This window comes from Rhagoletis pomonella, unplaced genomic scaffold, assembly GCF_013731165.1.
Source record: "Rhagoletis pomonella isolate Grant_MI unplaced genomic scaffold, Rhpom_1.0 Rhpom_scaffold_00014, whole genome shotgun sequence".
NCBI lineage: Eukaryota > Metazoa > Arthropoda > Insecta > Diptera > Tephritidae > Rhagoletis > Rhagoletis pomonella.
Genome location: NW_023458568.1, coordinates 11,960,193 through 11,984,301, shown reverse-complemented (window position 1 = coordinate 11,984,301; position 24,109 = coordinate 11,960,193). Strand labels below are relative to the sequence as shown.

The 24,109-nt window shown below is 38.1% G+C and overlaps 1 protein-coding gene across 6 annotated transcripts in view; it reads left to right on the top strand.

Moving 5' to 3' along the window:
• Positions 1-24,109, top strand: part of LOC118749232 (RINT1-like protein) — a 148,021-nt gene that overhangs the window by 71,660 nt on the left and 52,252 nt on the right. For 2 of the 6 annotated variants that reach the window (XM_036484024.1, XM_036484020.1), the window contains 3 exons: positions 4,844-5,069; positions 7,481-8,046; positions 8,105-8,331. In XM_036484024.1, the coding sequence (XP_036339917.1) occupies positions 4,844-5,069; positions 7,481-8,046; positions 8,105-8,331 (1,019 nt within the window). Of the gene's footprint in view, positions 1-4,843; positions 5,070-7,480; positions 8,047-8,104; positions 8,338-8,448; positions 8,481-24,109 lie in introns of those variants that run through there. The other 4 variants (XM_036484022.1, XM_036484023.1, XM_036484025.1 and 1 more) reach the window with 4 other exon arrangements.

Here is a 24,109-nt window from a genome sequence, read left to right as displayed (position 1 = left end):
ACTCGTTCAATACAAGAGACACCTGAATTAATATTTTATAAGAATAATACAGTAATTAGCTCTAATTCTTAATATCACTTCGTTTGATTGGTCAGCGGATTATTCAGATAAATATGCATTAGCAATTCAGACAGTTGTCCGTTTAAAACGTTTTATGAAAACCCGTTATTTGGCTATACCTGGAACACTACATGGTAGTGGGAGGGGAACCATGCTTCGGATTGAGCTATCGATTTAACATAGGGATAATGTAAACTTACTTATACAATTAGTTGAAATGTTTCTCTGTATACGAATTTTGAATTTATATGAAAACTGGCTTACTTTTTTTATAACGGTATAATGAAAAAGTACCCACAATGAATTAACTTTAATAAATGCACAAGAAACCAGCATGGCTGGATAGGTTGGTTGCACTCTAGTCGATTTATTTAAGCATATTGTGATACACGACATTTTTCGTTTTGTTGTCAGGTGCGAAAATGAACAAAGCGGATGGTTTTCCGACACGTGAACGTGCCACGTAAAGTTGACCGTGAGAGAAACATTAATTTTCAAGATTCAGGCCACGAACACTCAAAGATTGACCTTGTGATTTGTTGATCGTCATTGCGAATGCAAGGCGAATCGGAAATTGAATTCGTTTAAACTCGAATAGTATTTATATCGGTTGGGATCATCGGATTTCTCGGAATGAGAACTTCCTTACCTTCGAACTTTCCTTTAAGTATTGTCGCATGAATGACATTGTCCATGAGTTTTCTCACCAACAAACGCGTTCTGTTACATAGTTTTGGTTGGTTAAGATGTCGAGGCATGATAATTACGGAGCCAACCTTCAGTTGTTAATTGTGCGGTGGTAAGCTAGGCAGATCGAAACAGTTTAAAAATTCAGTTGGATAGTTGGTAGCTTCGTCTTCGTTTGTTACACAGTCTATAGATTTGAAGGATTGAAGTGAGCCAACGCTTTGATTTTGAATTGTAACAGTTAAGTGGTCTACATCTTTGTTCTTTGCCACAAGAATTACTCGTTCACTCCATCAATTGTGATATTTGTGGTTAGCAATTATATTCGGGAAGATTTTGTTGATGAGAGGAAACCAATCCGTTCAATTTGTCGACAGGAACACGGCCATTACCGATAGTCAGCAATTGCTTAGAGAAATATTCGGCGGATGGATCGTTTAGTAATGCAACTCGCATATCTGTCGTCATCTGAAGTTTCTTCACAAAGCGCCACAGAGTAGTTGATGTCAGACAAGCGTTTATTTCATCTGCAGCCGTCGATCTTGGAATGACTGGTAATGTTTGGCGAAAATCGCCAGACAGTAGAATCATTGCGCCACCAAAACACCTTGAGGCATTGCGCAGATCTTTCAAAGTGCGATTAAGTGCTTCCAATGCGCGCTTGTGCGCCATTGTGCATTTATCCCAAATGATGATTTTACCTTCTATCAAAATTTTGGCCATTGCCGAGTATTTCGCAATGTTACATGTCGGGTTTTCAGAAGTTTAAAGGTTTAAAGGCAACTTCAACGCTGAATGAGCCGTTCGGCATCCTTCTAGCAAGGTGGTTCCTATCCCAGATGAAGCAACAGGAATTTCGGATCTCGCACGAACAGTGGCCAATTCCAATGACATGAGGAATGTTTTCCCAGTTCCACCGGGCGCATCAAGGAAAAATAAACCGCCGTTTCCATCATCAATCGCCTTCATTAACATATTGTACACTACCTTCTGTTCAACAGTGGTAAATTTTTCCGAACTGATTGGTTCAATGCATCGCGATCATATTCACGTTCACGTTCCAATACTCGATTAAATGCATCATTCATTTCGCGATGTAGCGTTCGCGTTCCTAACTTGACTAAAACAGTGCCACAAATGCGGTAACTCATGTCTTCAATCAAAAGTAAAGCCTGGTTATGTATCTCTTCGTTCAACTCGAGATCGGGATTTCCTGAACAGATACGAATTCTGTGTAAAATGTCTTCTGACATGTCAGCCTTGTACGTGTTCCACAGTCCACATGGATTCGATGAGAAGCATGTCGAATTAAAGATAGCAAAGAATGTGCGTATTTGCTTTGGAGATGCAGAAATAATTTTGTTTTTGTTTTATACGTGCATTTATTTGTGGGATCTTCTTATTTTACATCTATTAAGCCTAACAACAAGTTTAAAAATCTTACGTCTAATTTACAATAATATAGCTCCAGCCCTTGAGTTGAGCCCTTGAGTTGAGCCCTGCTGGTTTAATGTCGCTCAACAAAAGGCTGGTAGTCTCTTCTTCGCAGGCGTGTTATATTTGTTGTGTTGCACAGGCTACTTGCCAGTAGATTTGGGTGATTACGCAGTTTTATTTTATATTCTTCTCTGCTCCTGTCGATTGCAGATTTAACCATCCTGTTAAGGCCCTTAGCGTTTTAGATTGGAATTTTTAGATCCTGTCAATGTTGGTTGCAAAGGTCGTACCCCACAGTTGAATACCATACATCCATATAGGCTTAATGTTTCTATTATATATAAGTACTTTATAACCTAGTTTCAGTTTTAATTTACTGTTTATCAGCCAGTTGACGCTAGCTGACTTTATCTTCATTTGTGTAATCTTGGATGATATATGTTTGCGCCAAGTTAGTCTCCTATCCAAGTGTATTCCTAGATATGGACATTATTTAATTTGTTGGGGGGCACAAGTTTTTCTATTTCGGTATTTGATGTGTTTCTTTAAAATCATCAACATAGAAGTCTATATCACCCTCGCAGTTAAGTGCAGCGTTTAATTTAAGGTGACTACTGATGTACTTTTTATATTTAAGCCAGTTGGTGTTATTTGAAGTTAGACAAGGCTCAATCTCGATGTTTTGGGGTTGTTCATATGGTTTTATTAATATAGGGGAGTGATCGGATGATAGTTCAGATAGAATTTCTGCTGTTATGTTATTCCTGTCTATGTTTCTATCTATTAGGTCTGGTATCTTCTTTATATCGGTGGGCCAGTAAATAGGTTTACCAGGAGATGTGACCTCTCGTCTATTGTGACTGTTTAAAATAGTATTGTATAACTGCCGCCCTTTTGGGTTAATAACGCGTGATTTCCAGTACGTAGGCTTTTGAAGTTGCCTCCTGCCAGGAATTCATTACCCAGGCTATCAAAGAAATCTTTGAAGTCATTTTCAGAAATTAAAAATCGCGGTGGGCAATAAATAGCCGATAGATTAAAGTCTCGGTCGCGGTTTCGTAAGCATATGGTAGTTGCATGCAGACAGGCTGTTGCTTTTAAGTCCAGAATATTGTGCTTTAGGCGATTTCTAATCAGCACCGCTGTGCCTCCATGAGCTTTGCCATCTTGGTGATTTGTGGCATAGAAATTGTATCCAGGTATGGAGAAATTATATTTATTTATTAAATGTGTCTCGGACAGTAGCATTACATCTATGTTATATTCAGTAAGCAAATTTCCAACTCACTCATTTTTTATTCACTAAAATTTGCAACAACTGGTTTTTAGCCCTTATGACATGAATTGAGTCATCTTCTTCTTCTTATTTGGCACTGTAACCGCCTATGCTATTTTGGCCGAGTTCAACCAAGCACGCCAGTCGTTTCTTTTCTGTGCCAACTGACGCCAATAGGAAATGCCAAGTGAAGCCAAGTCCTTCTCCACCTGGTCTTCCCATCGCAGTGGGGACCTCCCTCTTCTTCTGCTACCACCAGCGGGTTCCGAGTTGAATACTTTCAGATCTGGAGCGTCGGTGTCCATTCGAACGACATGGCCAAGTCACTGCCCATGGTTCTGCGCCATATACCAGCACGTTCATGATGAGTAACTTATAGAGTGTGGTTTTCGTACGTCGAGAGCGGACTTCATTCCCGAATTGCCTACTCAGGCCAAAATAGCACTTGTTGGCTAGAGCGATTTTGCGTTGGATTTCCATGCTGACATAATTATCGGTGGTAATGCTGGTTCCCAAGTAAACAAAATTCTCTAATTTCTCGAAATTATAACTGTCAACAGTGACGTTAACTTTACGTTGGTGCGCTCCATCTTCGTGCGACGCCACCTGCGTAAATATATACATGTCTAGAGTCTACCAACCACCTAGTTGCCATTTCTAGACGCTTCAAAACTTACTTTCTGCCGCCAACGTACAGGAAAATTGTGCGTACAACACCGACATCCGGTGCTTTCACCATGCAGCGCATTTTGTATAGCTTCAACTCGTGACTGACGCTCTCGGTTGCAGGATTTTAATGACTGATTAATGTTATACTACTTTTTAATCAATACTATACTGCTCGCAATTAATTTTTCTGATTTTATAAAGTAGTTGCAAGGTTTAGAGTTCCTGCACAAATTTAAAGCCACCCCGCGCCTCCCCGTGACGGCACGCTATTTTTCTATACCACAAACGTGACATAATTTTAAAAATTCATCTTTTATAAAATGCTAGTAGTTCCTTGTCGCTCGCCTCCCCGACTACTTTGGGAAATTAACAAACTTTGTAGCAAAACCTTAGATTTATTAATATAGTACTTATATACAAGTTTCATGTGCAAATAAATATTAAAAAGTGTTTAGACGTAAGAACTGTTTGTTATCTGGATAGTACAAAAATGCCAAATAAAAGGGATATTTTTTGAATAAAGGCATGCACAAATAATGCCAAATATGGTCTTTTGGTTTGAATTTTTGTACTCAACGACGGTTACTTTTTGGATTTTAAAACAAAAGTTGGAGGTGCTCAATGTCAAATAAATAGGAAAAATGTCCTGTAAATTATAATAAAAAAAGCGTGTACTTTTTGCTGAGTGTTCTAAATCTAATCATATTTTTACAGCTAGAATTCATTCGTGGGCTTGTGCAATTGATAATTGAAAAACTCTCTGCCGATATTGACGAAATAAGTCGAGATGAACATCTATTTGCCCATTTGGTGGACGAGACTTTAGCTTTCGAGATTGAGTTGCGAGAGATTTTTGGATACCCTAATAGTTTTACCAGTGTGATTTCAGTTATAACTCAACCAATTTATTTACTGAAGTGGATATCACTTGAAGAGCGTTGTAAGTATAACTTTGCTATAACCAATACATGCATTACTTTTCAGCAAAGTTGGCTACACATGATGTCCAAATTAAACTGGACAGCACAATACCGTGGGAGTTATTTTTGTAAATGGAATATTAAAATCGGTGCAATTCACAGATAAACAACGCCAGCTCTACCATTGGTTGCCTTGTAATATAGTTTGAAAAGTAATGAGAAGTCATGCTGCTAATTGCACGGTTGTCGTTGTTGTACCGGCTTACTTAGCCCTGCCTAGACCGTGGACATGCGAAGAGGTGTGTCGGGTCATGGGGTGACTACCCGCAGGCCGGACATAGGTTGGGAACATCTAAGTTTATCCTGCTCAAGTACGAGTTTGGCCTGCAAGTATCCCGAGGCAAACGTAGTTTTGCCTCGTCCACGTTGTGCGGTTGTGTTCTTAAAACGGCATTCACGGGTCGGGAGTTGATGTAGGTTGAGGCTGTCTTATGAATCTGGACCTCGTCCGTCGGGTTATATAGGCTCTAAAGCAAGCAGATGTCTGTTACGGTGCCCACGCCTGTGAAATTCCCAGCTGTAGTCTGACCTCTCATAGAGGTGGTAAAATGACCTTACGGTTTACCACAGCTTGCTTACACCAAAGGTATTCCAAATCTCATGTAGGTTTACTAGTTGCCGAATCTCTTTGTTAAGATCCCTGATGCGGGTTTTCCCGGAGCCGCCTTGCGAAGGTTATCACGCTCGTTGGCTGGAAGAGCCGTTTCAGTTGAGAAGTTTGGGCGGGTGATTTTATTTTTATTTGGAAACTTTCATAGAAATTTTGGAAAGTAGCGATGGTCAAGTTGAAAAATTTAGGGGTTTTTAATTTTACCCGATGAAAACCCCCAACAAGCTAAGTCTAACAATATATTTTCAGACGGGTCATTCCAGCGAAGATGACATCACAGGTCAAAAATAAATTACATAGATTGCATTTAAATCTGTGACAATACTATGGCATGTAGAATAATTCTTAAGAAATCGATTTTTGTCGATTTATTTCTAGCTGTATTCCCTATTTTTCTGATATAGTATTTTCTAGTAAAGTTGATAAGGCATTTCTCGTGGCTTGAAGGTGACAATGCAAATAACAAATATCCAAAGCGAAAGTATACTTCAGGTGGTCTCATATTTGAATTCGAATAACATCAAAATGATAATATAACATTTCGACCTTTGTTTTATTTGTCCTGAAAAGTGTATTGAAAGTAATATTTGAATGAGGATATTTAAATAGAAACTCGTGAAGAAAACAAAATTAGTTATTAATCGAAATCCCGCTAAAAAGCTAAATAGAAGTTGGTTATTGTAATCAATTGATAATTTTTTTCTGAGGGTTATTACCAGAATACATTTATGGGGAGAAGTTGTTCAGCTTTCAAAGAAATGCTTATTGGACGTCCCTCCCGTCACCGCAATTTTTTTTAATCTAACTTGCAAATACGTAAGCTTCCCATAAAATAAGGCTCTTTTATTAAAAGTATAATAAATATTCATATGAAACCAGTATAGTTCACCTTACTCACGAACTAAGTATGTGTCCTCCATAACAACTCCTCCCACCCGTCACAAGCTGAAATAGTTTTTTAATCTGCGAATATAATAATACCACTAAATAATAAAATGGACCTCAGCATTCTATTAGTTATGTACATACGATAAAGGCTCTATTAACTAAATATTTAACGAATCCATCAACTCAGAGAGGCGGGTGTAATCGTTGTCCCACCCGCCACCCTTGGAAAATTTCATTTTTCTGTGTAAATTATATAACTAAGTTTTATATTTTATTAGTAATAATCTGTTATCTGACTTCAAGTATTAACGTTTTGAAATTTGTCAAATTAATGGTTAAAGAGAAATTACTTAGTAATTTTAAAGGTAACAAAATAAAAATGGAGGTTCTTAAGAAACCTATTTTCATGTTGTTCTCGACCCTACCTATAACCTACACTAAGCTTTGTTTGTATTTGGTTTTTTTTTTCTTTTTGTAGCACAGAGTTATTAGAATTTGGCGTTCACGTACGCAAAAAATTTGCAAAGTAGGGGAAATTGAAAGCGCATAGTGGCAGTTGATTTTGAGCGAAAGTTGTTGAACTTGAAAGATTTACTAATTTTTTTAAGCTGCAGCGGTTAAAAATGTTTGTCATGTCAATATTTTCGTGAAACTGAGGCGGATCAAGCCTTCGTTGTGTGTGTTTCTCCGTTAAACAAATTTTGACAATCATTAAGAATTATGTATACATTGATTAGGCCAAAAACGATATTTAGTAGAAGATATAAACACAAACAGATAAGCGTATTGATTGGAAATGTGTCAAGCATGCTTACAATTTTGACCATAAGTATAAGCATGGCAATACTACATGTATTTTTTTTTTTCTTTCAGTCTGCTCGGAGAAAATGGATCTTATATTACATGGTGATAGTCCTTGGATGCTTATTGACCCCAACTTTTATGATATTGATTTAAAAATTCCAAAATGTGCTGATCAGTTCATACGCCTGCTTGAAGCTATTAAAGATCGATACCACGCACTTATTCAACCAGGCCAACAATTACAATTCCTGTCGCTTCAATTAGAGCTAATAGAAAACTTTCGAAGGCGCCTAGTTCAACTTCACAGCAGTGGTGAAGTTGAGAGCATTTCCATTTTGAATGCTATCAATTACTTAGCCTTGGTACTGCGTGAATGGGGTGAAAATGTTCATTATTTACATTTGCATGCTGCACTTGTGGGTCCAAATTATACTGAAATTCATTCAGTGTTCGATCATCCGGTTAGTGAACTAGAGCACTGGACAGAAAAATTAATTGAAAACCTTGCAACGAAGGCGGTAAATGAAATAAAAGCGAAATCGATGCCTTATCGTCATGATTCTTGGTCCAGCGTGCCAGACCAGAATTGCAGAGAGCCTTTCATATTGTCGTCCAGTGCAGGGGAAATGTTTCAGGTGAGTCTTTATTGTAGAATAGAAAACAAAAAAATATATACTTTTAATCACTACATAGGTGATGGTAACAACACTTCATAATATGGAGCGAGAACTATCATTAAATCTCTTCAATCTTACGCTGCGCATTATAGCCAATCAAGTAGACGACTTCCTCTTCGATAGTCTTGTTATGAATAATAGATTCACACCAGCAGGAGCTGCGCAATTTAATTACGATATGACCCGGAACCTGTTTGCATTATTTGGGCAATATTGCCGTCGACCGGATTTGCTTTTCAAAAAGTAATGGTAACTTTGAAATCTGATAAGTCATTTGGTAGGATAAGTACATTTAAAAATCTCTTGTATTTATATATAAATTTCCGCAACCACGACACGTCCGCCCTGAACCCCATTCAGCATTGAGATAAGTTACGAGGGCAATTTGAAAGGTCAGTGACTTTTTGAATAAAAGATATATTTTTCGGCAACAAAGCGTTAAATTTCTCAACAAGACTCCTTTTTGCTCGATATATTTAGTCCAGCATTTTTCCTTTCTTTTAATTCCTTCTAAATAGTTGGCTTTATTCGAACCAAATCTCTTACCGCGCAGCCATTTTTTCAGGTTTGGAAACCGGAAATAATCGTTTGGGCTAAATCTGGAGAATATGGTGGATGGGGTAGGAGTTCGTAGCCCTATTGAGGAATTTTTTTTATAGTGACTACTCACGTGTTCACCGTACATTGTCTTGATGGAAATCACTTATTTTTGACTGAATTTGGTCGTATTTGCTTCAAATCAATCTCGAGCTGTCCAACATCTCTGAATGATATTCGCCAGTAATACTTTTGCCCTTTTCAAGTTAATCGATGTGAATAACACCGCGTGCATCGTAAAAAAACGTAGCTATGACCTTATTGGCCTTCTTCCGTGCACTTCTTGGTTGTGCCTTGGTCTCTGGTGTTATGGTGGATCCCTCTTTCGTCAACGGCTATGAAACGGCCGGCTTTTTCGTTTCCAAATGTTATGTAAAATTTGATGTACCCACTCAGATGACGTGCTTACAGCCTCAGCCATCTCACTACTTCTTCTTATTTGGCACTATAACCGTTTGTCGGTTTGGGCCGAGAACAAAAGCTTCGCCAGTTGCCTCTCTCCTTTGCAGATTTGCGCCAGTTGTTCATGCCAAGTGCGGACAGGTCTTTCTACCCTTGGTCCTTCCATTGTGTTCGTGAGCGCCCTTGCTTTCGTTGTCCACCCATAGGTGCGGAGTCGAAGGATATTTTCACCGGAGCGTCGTCATCCATGCGTACAACATGTCCAAGCCAGCGCAATCGTTGTATTTTTATGCGCTTAACTATGTCCATGTCGTTAAAAAGCTCGTACAGTTCGTTATTCAATTTTCTTCGGTACTCGTCGCCCACGCTAACGGGGCCATAGATCTTGCGAAGAATAGTTCTCTCGAAAGCCCGCCAAAGCCTTCTCATCTTTGTTAGACATCGTCCATGTTTCTGCACCATATAAAAGGACCGGCATGATGATTTGTAAAGCGTGATTTTTGTTCGTCGAGAGAGGGCTGCTTTTCAATTGCCTACCGAGCCCAAAGTAGCACCTGTTGGCAAGAGTAATTCTTCGCTTTATCTCCAGACTGACATTATGGTGTTTATGCGGGATCCTAAGTAAAGAAAGTCCTTCACTACTTCAAAGTTATGACTGCCAACAGTGACGTGTGTCCCAATACGCGAATACTTTTTATGTGTTGCCAGGAGGTACTTTGTCTCGTCCTCGATCACCGCCAGACCAACGTCGTTAGCTTCTTTTTCTAAGCTTCAAAATGCTGCGCTGACATCCCTGAGTTTCAGGCCAACGATGTCAATATCACCTGTATACGCCAGCAGCATCATGATTTTGTTGTATATGGTGCCGCTGCGATTCAGATTGGCAGCTCTTTTAATGCTTTCCAGCATCAGATTAAAAAAATCGCATGAGTGTGAATCGCCTTGTCTAAAAACTCTTTTGGCCTCAAATGGCGCGGAGAGGTCCTTCCCTATTTGGACGGAGCTGTAAGCAGTGCTCAACGTCACTCTACATAGCCGTATTAATTTTGCGGTGATCTTAAATTTAGACATGGCATTGTACGGGAAGCTTCTCTTCGTGCTATCAAAAGCAGCTTTAAATCGACAAAAATATGGTGTGTGTCGATTTGCATATCGAGTGTTTTTTCCAGAATTTGACGCGCTGTGAAATTCTGGTCAATGGTGGACTTACCAGGACCTTGTATGCAATATTAAGAAGGCTTATTCCGCGATAATTGGAGCAAACAACGGATCTCTCTTCTAGTGGATTGGGCAAAGTTACTGCGATTCCAATCTTCGGGCATGTATTCATCAGACTAAATTCTGCTTAATAGCTGGTACATGCGCCCGACCAGCTCTTCGCCGCCGGCTTTAAACAGCTCGGCCGGAATACCGTCGGCTCCGGGGCCCTGTTGTTTTAAGCCACCATTGGTTCGGGCTCTTCTTCAAATGCGCCACCTGTGTTGCCATTCAGAAGCGTTGAGAAGTGTCTCTTCCATATCTCAAGTGTACTCTGGACAACTTTATCTCTATAAGAACCAGCCCCAGTCTTGAAACCATTTGATAGCTGCCTTATTTCTGATAGAATTTTCGAGCCGCATTCCTGCCTGCCAGCATCTCAAGCTCTTCGCATTCACGTTTTTCTGTCTCTCGTTTCTTTCTTTTGAATAGACGTCTCTCCTCCCTCCTCATCTCCCGGTATCGTTCAACTGTCGCTCAAGTAGCTATTGGCTGTAGGGTGGTTTTGTATGCTGCGTATTTCTTTGCAGTAGCCGTGCGGCACTCTTCGTCATACAAATTGTTTCTGCGCGTGCGGTAGTATCCCACTACCTCTTCCGTAGTGGCACGAAGTGATTGGGAGATGGATTCCCTTTGCTCATTTATATCCGATCGTTGAAGAGTTTATTGTTTAAGCGGGATTGAGCTTCGATTTCGAAATTTCTCGACTGTCTGCAGTGAATGCAGCTTCTCGACGTCTAACTTTCGCCGCGTTGCCTGATGGACGTTCTTTATTGCACAGAGGCGCATGCGGACCTTGGCTGCAACAAGGTCGCTGTTGGCTCCTCGGATAGAACGCACGTCAAGAACGCTCGAACCGTATCTTCCGTCTAGCACAACATGAGCTATTTGGTTCTTCGTTCTTTGTTCAGGGGACACCCAAGTGGCTTTATGGATGTTTCGATGATGGTGTCTGGCACTACTAACTACCATGTTCCGCGGAATAGTCGATCCGTTGACGGAGATGTAGTCATGGAGGCTGAATTTTCCGACTGTTGGACTAAAAATGCCTTCCTTGCCACCCTGGCGTTGAAGTCGTCCAGCATGATTTTAACATCGTGGCGGGGGCAGCACTCATAAATTGGGCTTTGATGCGGATCGTGGCGATTCGTTCACTGTTGGGAGTAAACCTGGAGACGAGGTGTCGTAGTCTCCGCCCAACCACAACACACCAAATTTGTGCGCCGTCTCATGACAGCTGTAGTAGATGTCACACGTTGCATATTTCATACAGCCGTGACCAGTCCATCGCATTTTCTGGATTGCAGTGATGTCAGCCTTATATTTTTCGAGGACATCCAGCAGTTGTATAGAGGTACCTTCCCTTTAAAGGGTCCGGACATTCCAAGTGCATATCCGTAAATCATGCGCTTCCATTAGGCAGTGTCCTGTAATTGTACCTTCAACTGTGCTAATAATGGGGCGGTCGATTTGTATGAGAATTTTAGATCGTTTTTCGTTTATAATTGGCCAGATCTGTTTTGCAACAGAACATGTTGATTCTTTCGCCTAACGTTCGTTGGCCAATTTAATGAAAATAGATTTCAGTTGGTGCTTACTCGAGGACAGGGGAATGCCTGCATCGAGCGCAGAGTTTGCTGAGCCTAGTTCAGTTCCCCCTCGCCAGCTCATCTGCCGCGAAGTTTCCCGGTATTCCACCATACCACGTTAATGGTGGCTTTCGCGGCAAGCTCGTTTAGGCTACTTCTGCATTCAGCAGCCACCTTTGCGGAAGTGTTACTGCACTGCAAAGATTTAATTGCTGCTTGGCTGTCAGATGGGCTGTCAGAATAAATAGTGACGGATTGTGGACAATTTGTGCCACTTTTAAGCCATAGGGCGACCTCCCTTATGGCTGTTAATTCCGCCTGAAACACGCTTCAGTGGTCAGGGAGCCGCCTGCTTGGGTTTAGCGAGAGTTCTTTGGAGTAGATTCCGCTTCCAACTTTATTGTCGAACTTTGATCCGTCCGTAAAGATTGCGGTAGATCCTTTATCAAGTCCGAGCGATTTACCCAGTTGCTTCTGTCTGGAATTCTGGTAGAAAACCTATTTTCGAAGCAGATATGTGGACTAATGTAATCCAGCTTACGTAAGGTTGCTGAAATGGTGCTCAGAATTTTTGAGTGACCGAAACTATGGTCTCTCCATGTATGAGCTGCACTCAGTCTAGCTGCGTTGCAGCTGGCCTGATATCTACCGTAAATATCGGTAGGGAGAAGATCAAAACAGTCTCCAGAGCCCTACTGGGAGTAGAGGGCAGGGCACCCGTGATTAACATGGTTGCCGCCCTTTGTACTCGGTCCAATACGCCTCTGTAAGTGGATTTTCTAGAGCCGGCCACCATACGGTAATCCCATAGAAAAGGAGGGGGCGGACAACCGCAGTATACATCCAGTGTATTATGTGTAGTTTCAGACCCCATCGTTTTCCTACCGCTGCCTTACAGGCGTAAAGGGCGGTAATGGCTTTCCTGGATCGTTTCGAAAGGTTCTACCTCCAGTCCAACTTCCTGTCAAGAATTAAGCCGAGTTATTTAACCTCGTTGGAGAGTGTAAGTCCCACCCCGTTTAGGAAGGGGGCTGAAATCGGTATCTTATATTTCCTCGTGAAAAGTATCATTTCGGTCCTGGTGGGATTAACTTTAAGTCTACACTCCCTCGGCCAGCTGTTCACGAGCGCTTTGCAAAAGTTCGCTTAGCGTTTGGAGACGCTTGCCCGTGACTGTGAGTGCAATGTCGTCGGCATACTCTACGGCATGACAGCCGGTACTCTGCAGTCTCATCAGAATTGAGTTTACTGTAAGGTTCCAGAGCAGAGTACTCCTTGAGGAGTACCTCTCGTTGCATGCCTGGTTATCTACGCTCTCCCAACTCTGACGAGATAATTCTTCTTTCAAAGAGAAGTCTTATAAGCTCCATCAGAGGCCGCTCCAGCCCCCGTTGGGAAAGTGAGCCCACCACGGCCTCTGGAAGAATATTGTTAAAGGCGCCTTCTATGTCAAGAAAGATGCCTAAGGTAAATTCCTTAAAGACGAGTCGTTTTTAAATTTTGGACACAATTTCGTGGAGCGCAGTGTCCACGGATTTGCCCTTAGAATAAGCATGTTGACGCTCCGACACGTCCTCAGAAGTAAGGAGCTGTCTGATGTGGTCGTCAAAAAGTCTTTCTGGAGTTTTAAGAAGAAAGGACGTTATGCTTATTGGCTTGAAGTCATTGGGCTTGACGTGAGAGACCCTTCCACCTTTCGGTATGAAGATTACCCTAGCCTTTGTCCATCCTCTAGGAATGTAACAAAGGCGAAGCCAGGCCTTAAAGATCTCAGCAAGCAGTGGGCATAAAAGGTCGACTGTCTGCTGAATTTCGGCAGGGATTATGCCGTCCGGTCCAGGATATTTATAAGGTTTGAAGGTCTTTATCGCCCATTTCACCTTTTCTTGTTGCACTATGCACTCTACTGAGTGCTGTGGAAGAAAAGTCATCTGATTTGTCGCGTCTGCCTTTGGTTCTGTTGTACACTCCGGGAAGTGGGTGTCCATGAGAACATCTAGCATTTCGCTGCAAGAGGTGGTTCATTCACCATCAGGTTTTTGGATATGGTTTGGGGCAACTGGAGTTTTAGATGGGACCTTCCGTAGTCGGTTGCCCTTCGAGATTTCCTCAATGTTGCCACAGAAAGTTTTCCAAGATTCCCTTTAAGCTGTTCGTACTGAACTCTTAAAGACTTTCAGAGCATCCTTGTAGGATTGCCAAGATCCAGTTTGTTTCGCTAGATTAAAAAGCTTCCTTCTAGTTCGTGGGGTCTCCTTTTGCCCCTTGGACGTGTTGCTGGACAGGAAGCTTTAAATGCTATGTCGCAGGCTTTGGTGACAAGGTCTACGGCTTCATCAATCTTTGACGATGAGTCCAGCTCACCGAGAGAAACAGACTTTGTCGCTGGAGGATGCTCTTCCTCAGTTGTTAACGGTATGTCGTGCATACCGAGAGAAGCGTCTAGGGCTACCGAGAGCTCCATTTTATATTTGGTCCGATCGGTCCGCCTCATATTCCTGTAACACAAACGAGGTGGGGCTCTTCGGGAGAGCCTAAAGGAAATATATTGATGATCGGAGAATGAATGTTCACTTAACACATGCCAGTCCCTGACGTACTCAGAGAAGTAGTTTGAGACTAGCGTGATGTCTAGAACCTCCTTTCTGTTGGAAGTTATAAACGTTTTATTTGAAGAGTTTCTTATACATAGATCAGAACTAAGAATAAAGTCGAGTAGTGACTCACCTCGTGAAATTCATGGTGCAGAATCCCCATAGTATTATCAAAAAATAATGCTTAATCAGCGTACAAAATTAACTTTTTCATTGTCGTTATCGAGGTTGTCTGCTTTCAAAAGTTGTCAAACAAAAACTAAATGGCGCAGCTTGCTCAAAAATTTATAGTAGTCTATATTCGATGGTAGTTGACGGGAGTAGTATTGCTTTATAGCTACTGCGCATGATATAAGTATTTATGTCAAGGTAAAACCCATATATGTAATACTTCTATATTGGCAGTAAGCTAACTTCTCAATGTGTAATCATTCCGAAATCGAAGCGAGACAGTCTAGTACCGTTTTTGTCAATGTATTGTGTACTTGAGTGCCGTTTTTGTATATGTGTTGTGTACATGTCTATTTATAAACGTATGTGTTCCTTTTCTTTCGTACGTGTTTATTGATATATCTGTACTGTAGTGTTTTCGGACGGTACTAGCTCTTACTGCCAATATAGGAGTATTACATATATGGTAAAACCATTCACTCAATTCGTGGACCATCATTTATTTTTTGAAGTTTGTCTATTTTGCAAAATTTAAATTTTCAGAGCAACTCAAATGCTAACTAAAAGTAAAAGTAAAACAAAAAATAAATAGCTGAAAATATTAAATTTTGCTTTTATTTGAGTTTTGGAAACTTTTTTGTTATGTTAGGCACTCGGCACATTACGCGCCTAATCAAAGTAGAGTAATCGTTTCATCATACCGAAACGAATTCATGACGACTCGACTTCTGCACACATGCACGCCCTGCATAAGTCACCAGCTAATAAACAATTTCTACACATAACAAATTTTTTGGCCGTTCTTTTGCAACACGCACTTCCTCTGATCCGAAAGTTTGTGTAAACGCTTGTGGTTTAATGCAATTTGCACGAATTTTAGCACGAAATCATTAATTTCCAATTATTTTCTATTGAATTGACAAATAAATTTTATTTCCAACACAAAAAAGTATACAAATGACGATTTCAAAACTGCAAGCGCCTTACAATGTTGGACGCTTCGAATCATGAAGCTTTTATGATTAGGCGCAAACATGATTTTGAATCGTAATCTACAGAGCTTCATTGAAATACATGGGTTCGGCATAAAAGCTTTAAACTTTAGTATGCCGAAACGATTACACTACTATGATTATTAATGTGCGGAGTGCCTTAACAAGCTTCAAAAATGTTCAGGTGTCCTCTCAGCGTTTTTACCTTTACATTTTTGTATCATGGCTACTGCGCGCGAAATTCAAACCGTCACTAACTTTTCAAATTGCCCTCGAATTATATGCCAAGGATTTAGGAATTTGGGCCTCAACCAAATAATATCCAAATAGTGGTAACCATACGTGGTACTCAAAAACCCTAAGAAGAGTTTGCTACACATTTGCCCATTACATTTTGTTCAAGTTGGTTAAGTTAACATTGTTTGTTTACAAATTCAATTATATTACATGTAGTTTTATGTATTAATTGAAAATTTACATAAACAATTTTTCGTAGAACATTTTAATCCCTTAACTCCTAAACGTCTAATTTGAGGAAAGGTTAATGTAAGTTCATTAAAAATAGCAGTTAGAAAGTTGAACATTTTTTATAGAACTATTACGCGGAGGATTTTACTACAGGTCACCGAAAACGAAAACAAAAATTATAAGCCTTGTTTTAAATATATAGCAGTGTCATTATAATGTATGTGGGTACAAATTAAAAAATAAATAAAGAAATTCCTCAGAGACCGCTCGAGAGATTCAGTGAGCAGTTAGTAGTCAGTTGCCATACGTAATGTGAATTTTAGTGTATGGTTGCCCTTTGGATAGCAGTAGCCATATAATAAGGCCATAAAATTCAATTATTGAAGAAATGTGTTTTTAGGGCATAATCAAAATTTTTGGGGTAGTTTTTTATTATAAATTCATATGGAAATTTATGATGATTTCGTTTCCAAAAAATGTTGCCCTTAACCGGTGCAAAATGTGTTCGATGTTACACTAAACCCAGTAAAAAGGCATGTTTTTGCCTTCTTGTCCTTGTCTAGTTCAGGCATTTCATAATATTGTCGTTTTAAACAACCATATAATTTTCAGGGCAACCATCTCCCATGACAAAGGCAGAGAATGTGCCTTTTTTGCCTTACAAGAGTGCGAAATTTTAAGAAACGAACACAACATTTTCTCACCCTTTGCCTTTAATTTAGAATCGAACACGAAAAGAGAAAGGGGCAATCAAAAGGCAACATTTTTTGGTAGAAACGAAATCACCATTAGTTTCTTAACTGTTATATTCAATTTGTTAATTGGGGTTAAAAAGGCCCATAATTAGAGAAGGTAAACTTTGTTATGAAAAAGAGAATTCGATTAATTCAAAATTTCTTAATTTACACCCGCTTACATTAAAATAGCAGCACCCCAAATAGAGATACAGATCTACAGTACACTAAATTCACGTCGGATATTTTTTTGGAATTTTTTTCTAAGAGTTGCAACAGTGAGTCAAAGTTTTATAAAAAATCTGACTATTTCGACATTCAAAATAGGTTACAGTGGTTGCCACCCCGCACAGTCCGACAGAGACGTAAACGTAAGTAAGTTAGGCCCATTCTGATGCCACTCTAGCGAGGTATTGTTCAATAAAGTGGCGTAGCCAGGGGGGTGAAGGGGATTTGGGGGGATAGATCCCGCCCCCTTCGTCAGTGAAATTAAACTTTTTTTTTTTTAATTAATAACACAATACTATTTTAACCTTTCCGATTTATAATTTTTTTTATTTCAGACCGATGACAAATTATCTTTTAATGAATATATAAAATTATCGGTTGGTGGATTATGTATTTAAATATTTGCGAAATACACTAGGCCATTTTGTTTAGTTTCCCACAGTGTTGGGAAATAATCTATAATCTATACAAAAACTGTACTTTTCGACTGTAAATTGTATCGACTTTTTAATTTGCTCATATGCATGCATGTATACATAGATTCCCTTCAAGACCAATGATTTGATGGTATTCACGGGAAAGTTTATGTAGGTACATTTTTAATATAAATGTCAAGGCAGATATTTTAAGATACACTTCTAAACAAATACATTTTTTTAAGCTATTATGAATAGATAAAAGAGACATCTTTGAATTCAGTACTAAAACTTGATATTTAAAGTGCTTATCAAAACTTTATACATTTTAACTAGATTGGCCATTTGTCTTAGAATTGTATAATTTTAATTATTTGTTTATAAAAATGCACTTTACACTTTAACAAAACCAGTATAAATCCAAGGTTTAATCTTTGCGCAACATTAACAAAATCAACAAACTTTCGTAAAGCTTTTCAATTAGATTTCCTAGAAATACATATTTTTAGTATGCAGTTTTGTAGCCCGATCAATTCAAATAAAGCGCAAGTTTAAAATAAATAGCTGTGACTTATCGTTGATTTTTAATATTTTTTTTTTGATGAAGGCGTTGCTCATTTTCTTCATTAAAAAAATCGTCGAACATACTTAGATAATATGGAAGAAAATTACCGTCATCGTCGAAAATATGCCATACATCAACTGTAAATCAGCGTTGCCATCCACAGATTTTTTCCCCTACCAAAACACGTACCAAAACGTTTTTGAGAGTACCAAAATTTTTTTTTTTTGCAGTAATAACAAATGCTCTTTTCCCATTTTATATTTTTCAATGAAGAAAGTATAAATTAGCTTCACTAAATAAATGTTCCACTAAATTTATTTAAAAATTAAAGCTTATAATTACACAGTCTAAGAGAAAATACATTCATGGCTAAAAATATTGGCGCAGAGAATTTTTACAAAATCGATACAAATGCAAAATTTTTTGTTTTACTATTTCCCGCTATTTTTTTATACAAATTTAGCTCATATTATAACAAAAAAACATAGAGATAAGATTTCTAAACTCAGTTCAAAACTCGAGAAAACTTCAAATTTTTAATTTTTTAATGAGCTTTTTTAGAACTCTTTTGAGTATGTGGCAAATAAAAATATAAAATAGAAAAATTAAAAAATATATCGAAAGAAATAAATACCGCTTTCCCAAGCTGTCGATTTTATGGAAAAAGTACCAATATCAAAATCAACGTACCAACGTACCAAATCGTTTTCAGAGTACCAGTTTTGGTAAGAAAGTACCAAAATCGGCAACACTGCTGTAAATCACAGCTACTTTAAATTTGCACTTTATTAGACTAAAATTAAATGAGCTAAAAAACAGCAAAATATTAAGAGATACAATTGAAATAGAAAGATCGAAATTTTTACGAAAGTTTGTCGATTTTTTTTAATGTTGTTCAAAGATTAAACTTATTTTCATTTAGTGTTTGTTAAGGAATAACCTATGTTTTTATAAACAAATAATTCAAATTAAAATATAATAAAATAAATAGTCAAATCAAGTCAATATGTGAGTGGCGTAAAGTTATGATATTTAAGAACGTCTCTTTTTTAATTAACGATGACGCTGTTTCTATATGAAGCTGATTTCAAAATTTTGTTTTAATAAAATTTAGTACCGAAAATACTCTTTCAAAACTTGCCTAGGAATCTGATATAATGGTTCGTTCAACCCCATGGAATAAACGAGTAGATAAAAAATATATAACGGTAGAACTGACACATATATGAAATAATGCACTCAGGCGACGCCTCTAGCCATTGTGTGTCACAAATTTAAGTTATCGATGGATTTTTTTTTTTTCAAATCCTGGCTACGCCACTGCCGTAGAAAGTTTTGATATAGGTCTATAATTACTGATATCACTTTTATTGCCACTTTTAAAAGTCGGTGTGATTGATGTCACTTTCCAATCATCAATCACTTTACCAGAGGAAAGAGTTTTGTTGAAAATTACTGTCAGAGGCTCAATTAACGATGGGCAATTTTTGAGCAAACTTACAGACAACGCATCAATATCAATCTTTGAAGACGCCTTTAAGTTTTTAATACCCTCAAGGATATCGTCCTCAGTCAAGAGCAGGGAATCAATATCAAATGGAGAATTGGCATAACAAGCGCCCGGGAAATCAGTATTTAGCAAATCGTCATTGTCAGAAACAAAGTTCGACGCAAAAAACTCAGCAAAGAGATTGGCTGCCGCCGAGAATGAGTCGGCAGTTTTATCATTATAAAAAACGGACGTCGGAATATTTGAAACACGTTTTTTCGATTTTATAAAACACCAAAAGCTTTTTGCGGCCGCTGTGGTGTAGTGGTAAGCAGTGCGCGCTTCCACTCCGCAGCGCCTGGGTTCAAGCCCTGGTCAAAGCAACATCGCAAAAAATTTAGAGAAAAGGTTTTTTCTTAACAGCGGTCGCCCCTCGGAAGGAAATGGCAAACCTCCGAGTGTATTTCTGCCATGAAAAACAGCTTCTCATAAAAATACAATCGCCGTTCGGAGACGGCGTAAAACTGTAGGCCCCTCCACTTTGTGTGACAACATCAAGGCGCACGCCACAAATCGGAGGAGAAGCTCGGCCAAACACTAACATATGTGTAAGCGCCAATCTAATAAAAATAAAAGCTTTTTGGATTTGTTTTGATATTCGCTTCATAATTTCTAATATAGTTTTTATAGCGCGATTTATCCAACTTATTAAATTTATTCTTATAAATAAGAAATGATTCATAGTACTGTGGTTTACGCGTAAGTTTAAACTTTTTAAATAATTTTCTTCTAAGGTGCTTTAAACGCTTGAGCTCTCTCGATTACCAAGGGAGCTTATAGGATGGCTTCGTATGAATTGGAACATATTTTCTGCATAAGTCATAGACAGTGTTTTTAAAGAGTTTAAAGGAATCAGCAACCTCATCTAATCCTGTAAAATCATCCCATTTAATACCAGAGAAATAATTATTTAAGCGTTGAAAATTACAAAGACATAATTAAAACATATCTTTAAATTATCTACAGGAATATCAAAAACTCAAAAAATTCAAAATCCAGTATTAATGACGAGTGATGTAAATTGGTAGGTAAGATAGCAGACTCAGGGTAAAATATCTTAAAATTAACATCGTTACTTACAAAAATAACATCTAGAATGGGATTCAACTTATTACGAAAACCATTTATTTAGACTAGATCATTGGCCAAAAAGCTATCAACTAAGTATGACTACAGAAGTACTTCTATTAGTTGGAACTAACAATAGATTATTATCTAAATAAGACCAGTTTAAATTATTAAAATTATAATCGCCTAATACACAAAGCTTTTGTTCACCAATTACATTATAAAGTGCAACAATGTTGTCCACATGAGCCTTATAAATAAATTCATCACTACCAGGAGGAATGTAAGATGCAAAGATTTGAATCAAATCATAATTACTTTGAAGTCGCACACAAAGTTGATCGTATAGTGAATTATCATAATTAAGTTTTACTAACGCAGCTCGTAGCGTGCTCCGAGTGGCGATAAGTAGATCTGCAAATATATCGATGTCAGTATCGATATATCGAGTAATTGGTTTTTTTTGCCGACATCGATATTTTTTTCGATATCGAGTATGGCATAGCCATTTTCTGATTACTTATGTTTGCGCCAAACAACACTGATTTAATAGACTAAAAATCTGCATACCAATTTTTTTTATAGAAATTCTGTGTAAAAAGTCCGCAAGTTTTAAGAAACTTTTTTGATGTTTTTCTAATCTTTGCAAAAATTTTACAATTTAGGTTTATATGGCTTTTGTTACAGATTGAGCTATACTTTTATATAAAAGTAATGAAAAAAATATAGAATGAAAAAACATTGCGAATACTGTAATAATATCACTGTGTGATTTTGAGTGTGGGGCACTGTTCATACATACATACATATGTACCTCATATATATGTATAATAAAATTTTCTGTTGGTAAATTGTTCTATGTATTTTTTGAATGAGTAGATGTTTTTTCAGTGTTTCATTGAAGAACTAAAAATTAACGATATATCGATATATCGAGTTTTCGTCTCTTAAATTTCGAAAATACCGAGTACGGCGAATATCGATACTTTTGCAGCTCCAGCGATAAGAACACCGCCTCCCCTATTGTTGCCCGTTTTGATCGGATATCGGTCTTTGCGAAAGACGTCAAACAGTTTTGAATCAAAATACTCAGCATCATAAAATTGGGCATTGAGCCAAGTCTCAATAAGTACGTAAATGTCATATTCAAATAGCGAGGTAAATAGACGCACATCATTAGCTTTAGTTCTTAGACCAGAAACATTTTGAAAATAAATTTTTAAGTGTTTATTATTTGAGTGGTTGTTTGTAGATTTAACTAGGTTTCCTGTAATTTTTGCACTCCTTTTTCGAAAAAACTAAACGGGCGTACAGCCACATTCATTGGCCAAATATCTGACTTCAATAATTTTTCATACGACGTTTCTGGTACACCTAGTTTAAAGTTAACTCTTTTCAGGGTTGAGACGAGCGTATCCTTTTTAACCAATTTAATATAATAATCCCAACGGTTTTTACCCTCCATTTCCGCCCATCCGCACGAGGGGCGCAGTCCGCATGACGTACGGAACCAATATTTTAAATTTTTGTGCCGAGTCACGATAGGCAGGAGTTTGTTAAGTGTCGAGATCTAAAACTGTTCAGCTACAGAACCAAATTCATCAGCTGATTTTATGTATTTATGTCAATAATTCACTTATCTGATATATCAAACGTGCTGGAATGAGAGTTAAAATCCTGGCATAAGCAACGGAGTGGGTCGTGCAATTCAAAATTGGTTTTACAAGCTTTCAGAAATATGGGACAAAAGTGTCTTGATACGCGTGAGGGAACATTAAAGCTTACATCAGCCAGAAGAGACGGACTTGAAATTGAGCCTGTCAGTAATTTAACCATAAAAATTATACAAAGCATTTCCCTGCGACTGGCAAGTGTAGGAAGGTTAATAAGTTTTAAGCGACTCGTATAAGGTGGAAGACTATATTGAGAATCCCATCGGAAATTTCTTAAAGCAAAAAGTAGGAATTGTTTTTGAATTGATTCTATCTTGTCTGAGTAAATTTGATACCTCGGATTCCAAACCACCGAGCCGTATACCAGAATCGGCCTAACAAATGTTGTAAACAGGGTTTTAGTGATATAAGGGTCACTAAATTCTTTTGACCATCGTTTCACAAATGCAAGTACACCTTTAGCCTTGTTGACTGTCACATTAATGTGAAGATTAAAATTAAGCTTAGGATCCATTGTGCTACCAAGGTCCACAAAATTGTATACCTGTTCCAGGTTATGGTTACCTATTATATAAGAAACTGGCAGAACAGCTCTTGGCGAGAAGCACATTACTTTACATTTCTTAAGATTTAGAGGCATAAGATTTACTTTACACCAGTAAGCCATGCTGTTTAAGTCTGATTGTAGCAAAGACCTTTCTTTAATTGAAACGTACGATTTATAAAGTTTTACATCATCTGCATACATTAAATTTTTGGCGAATTTTATATCTGTAGACATATCGTTTATAAAAAGCAAGAACAGAATCGGGCCTAGGTGGCTACCCTGAGGGACTCCTGAAGTAACATCAATGACGTCAGAGATAGTATTTTTAAACAATACCCTTTGTGATCTATCATAGAGGTATGAAGAGATCCAACGTAGAAAATTAGGTGGAAGACTAAGAAGATCCAGTTTATAGATGAGCAACGAGTGGCACACTTTGTCAAATGCTTTACTGAAATCAGTATATATAACATCAACAGTTTTGTTCTCACTAAATGCTTTTGAGATATAGGATGTTAATTCAAGTAAATTTGTAGAAGTTGATTTGCCCTTGCAAAATCCATGTTGACTGTATGAAATGCTTGAAGTGATAGAATGCGTCAACCGATTTGTTATAATTGCTTCAAATAATTTAGGAATTGCAGAAAGCTTAGCTATGCCCCGGTAGTTCTCCACTGAAGACCTGCTACCGCTTTTATGTAAGAGGGTTATGAACGATTCCTTCCATACAGTTGGAAAAACGACAAATTAAATAAGGCTGTTAACGGCTCATAGAGATAATCAGCACAATTTCTAAGAAAACAAGTGGGGATCTGGTGAGGACCATAACTAAAAGACTGCTTTAAGGACTTCAGGTAAACTAAAACATCATCGGGAGATATTATAGGGTTATGTATTGAGTTAATTGGACTTAGTTTAAAAGGATAGTCAAAGTATACTTGGGAGTTAGTGGAATAATTGGATTTAAAAAACTGAGCGAACATGTTAGAAATTGTTTGATTATCACCAGAGACGGTATTTTGATACTTCATGGCGGAAGGAAACCCACGTACATATCGCTTGGAGTTTACGAAATCATAAAATGATTTGGGGCTATATATTATACGTCGTTTGATTTTACACAAGTAATCTTTATAACACTTTTTGTTTAATTCAAAGAACTTGTGACGCA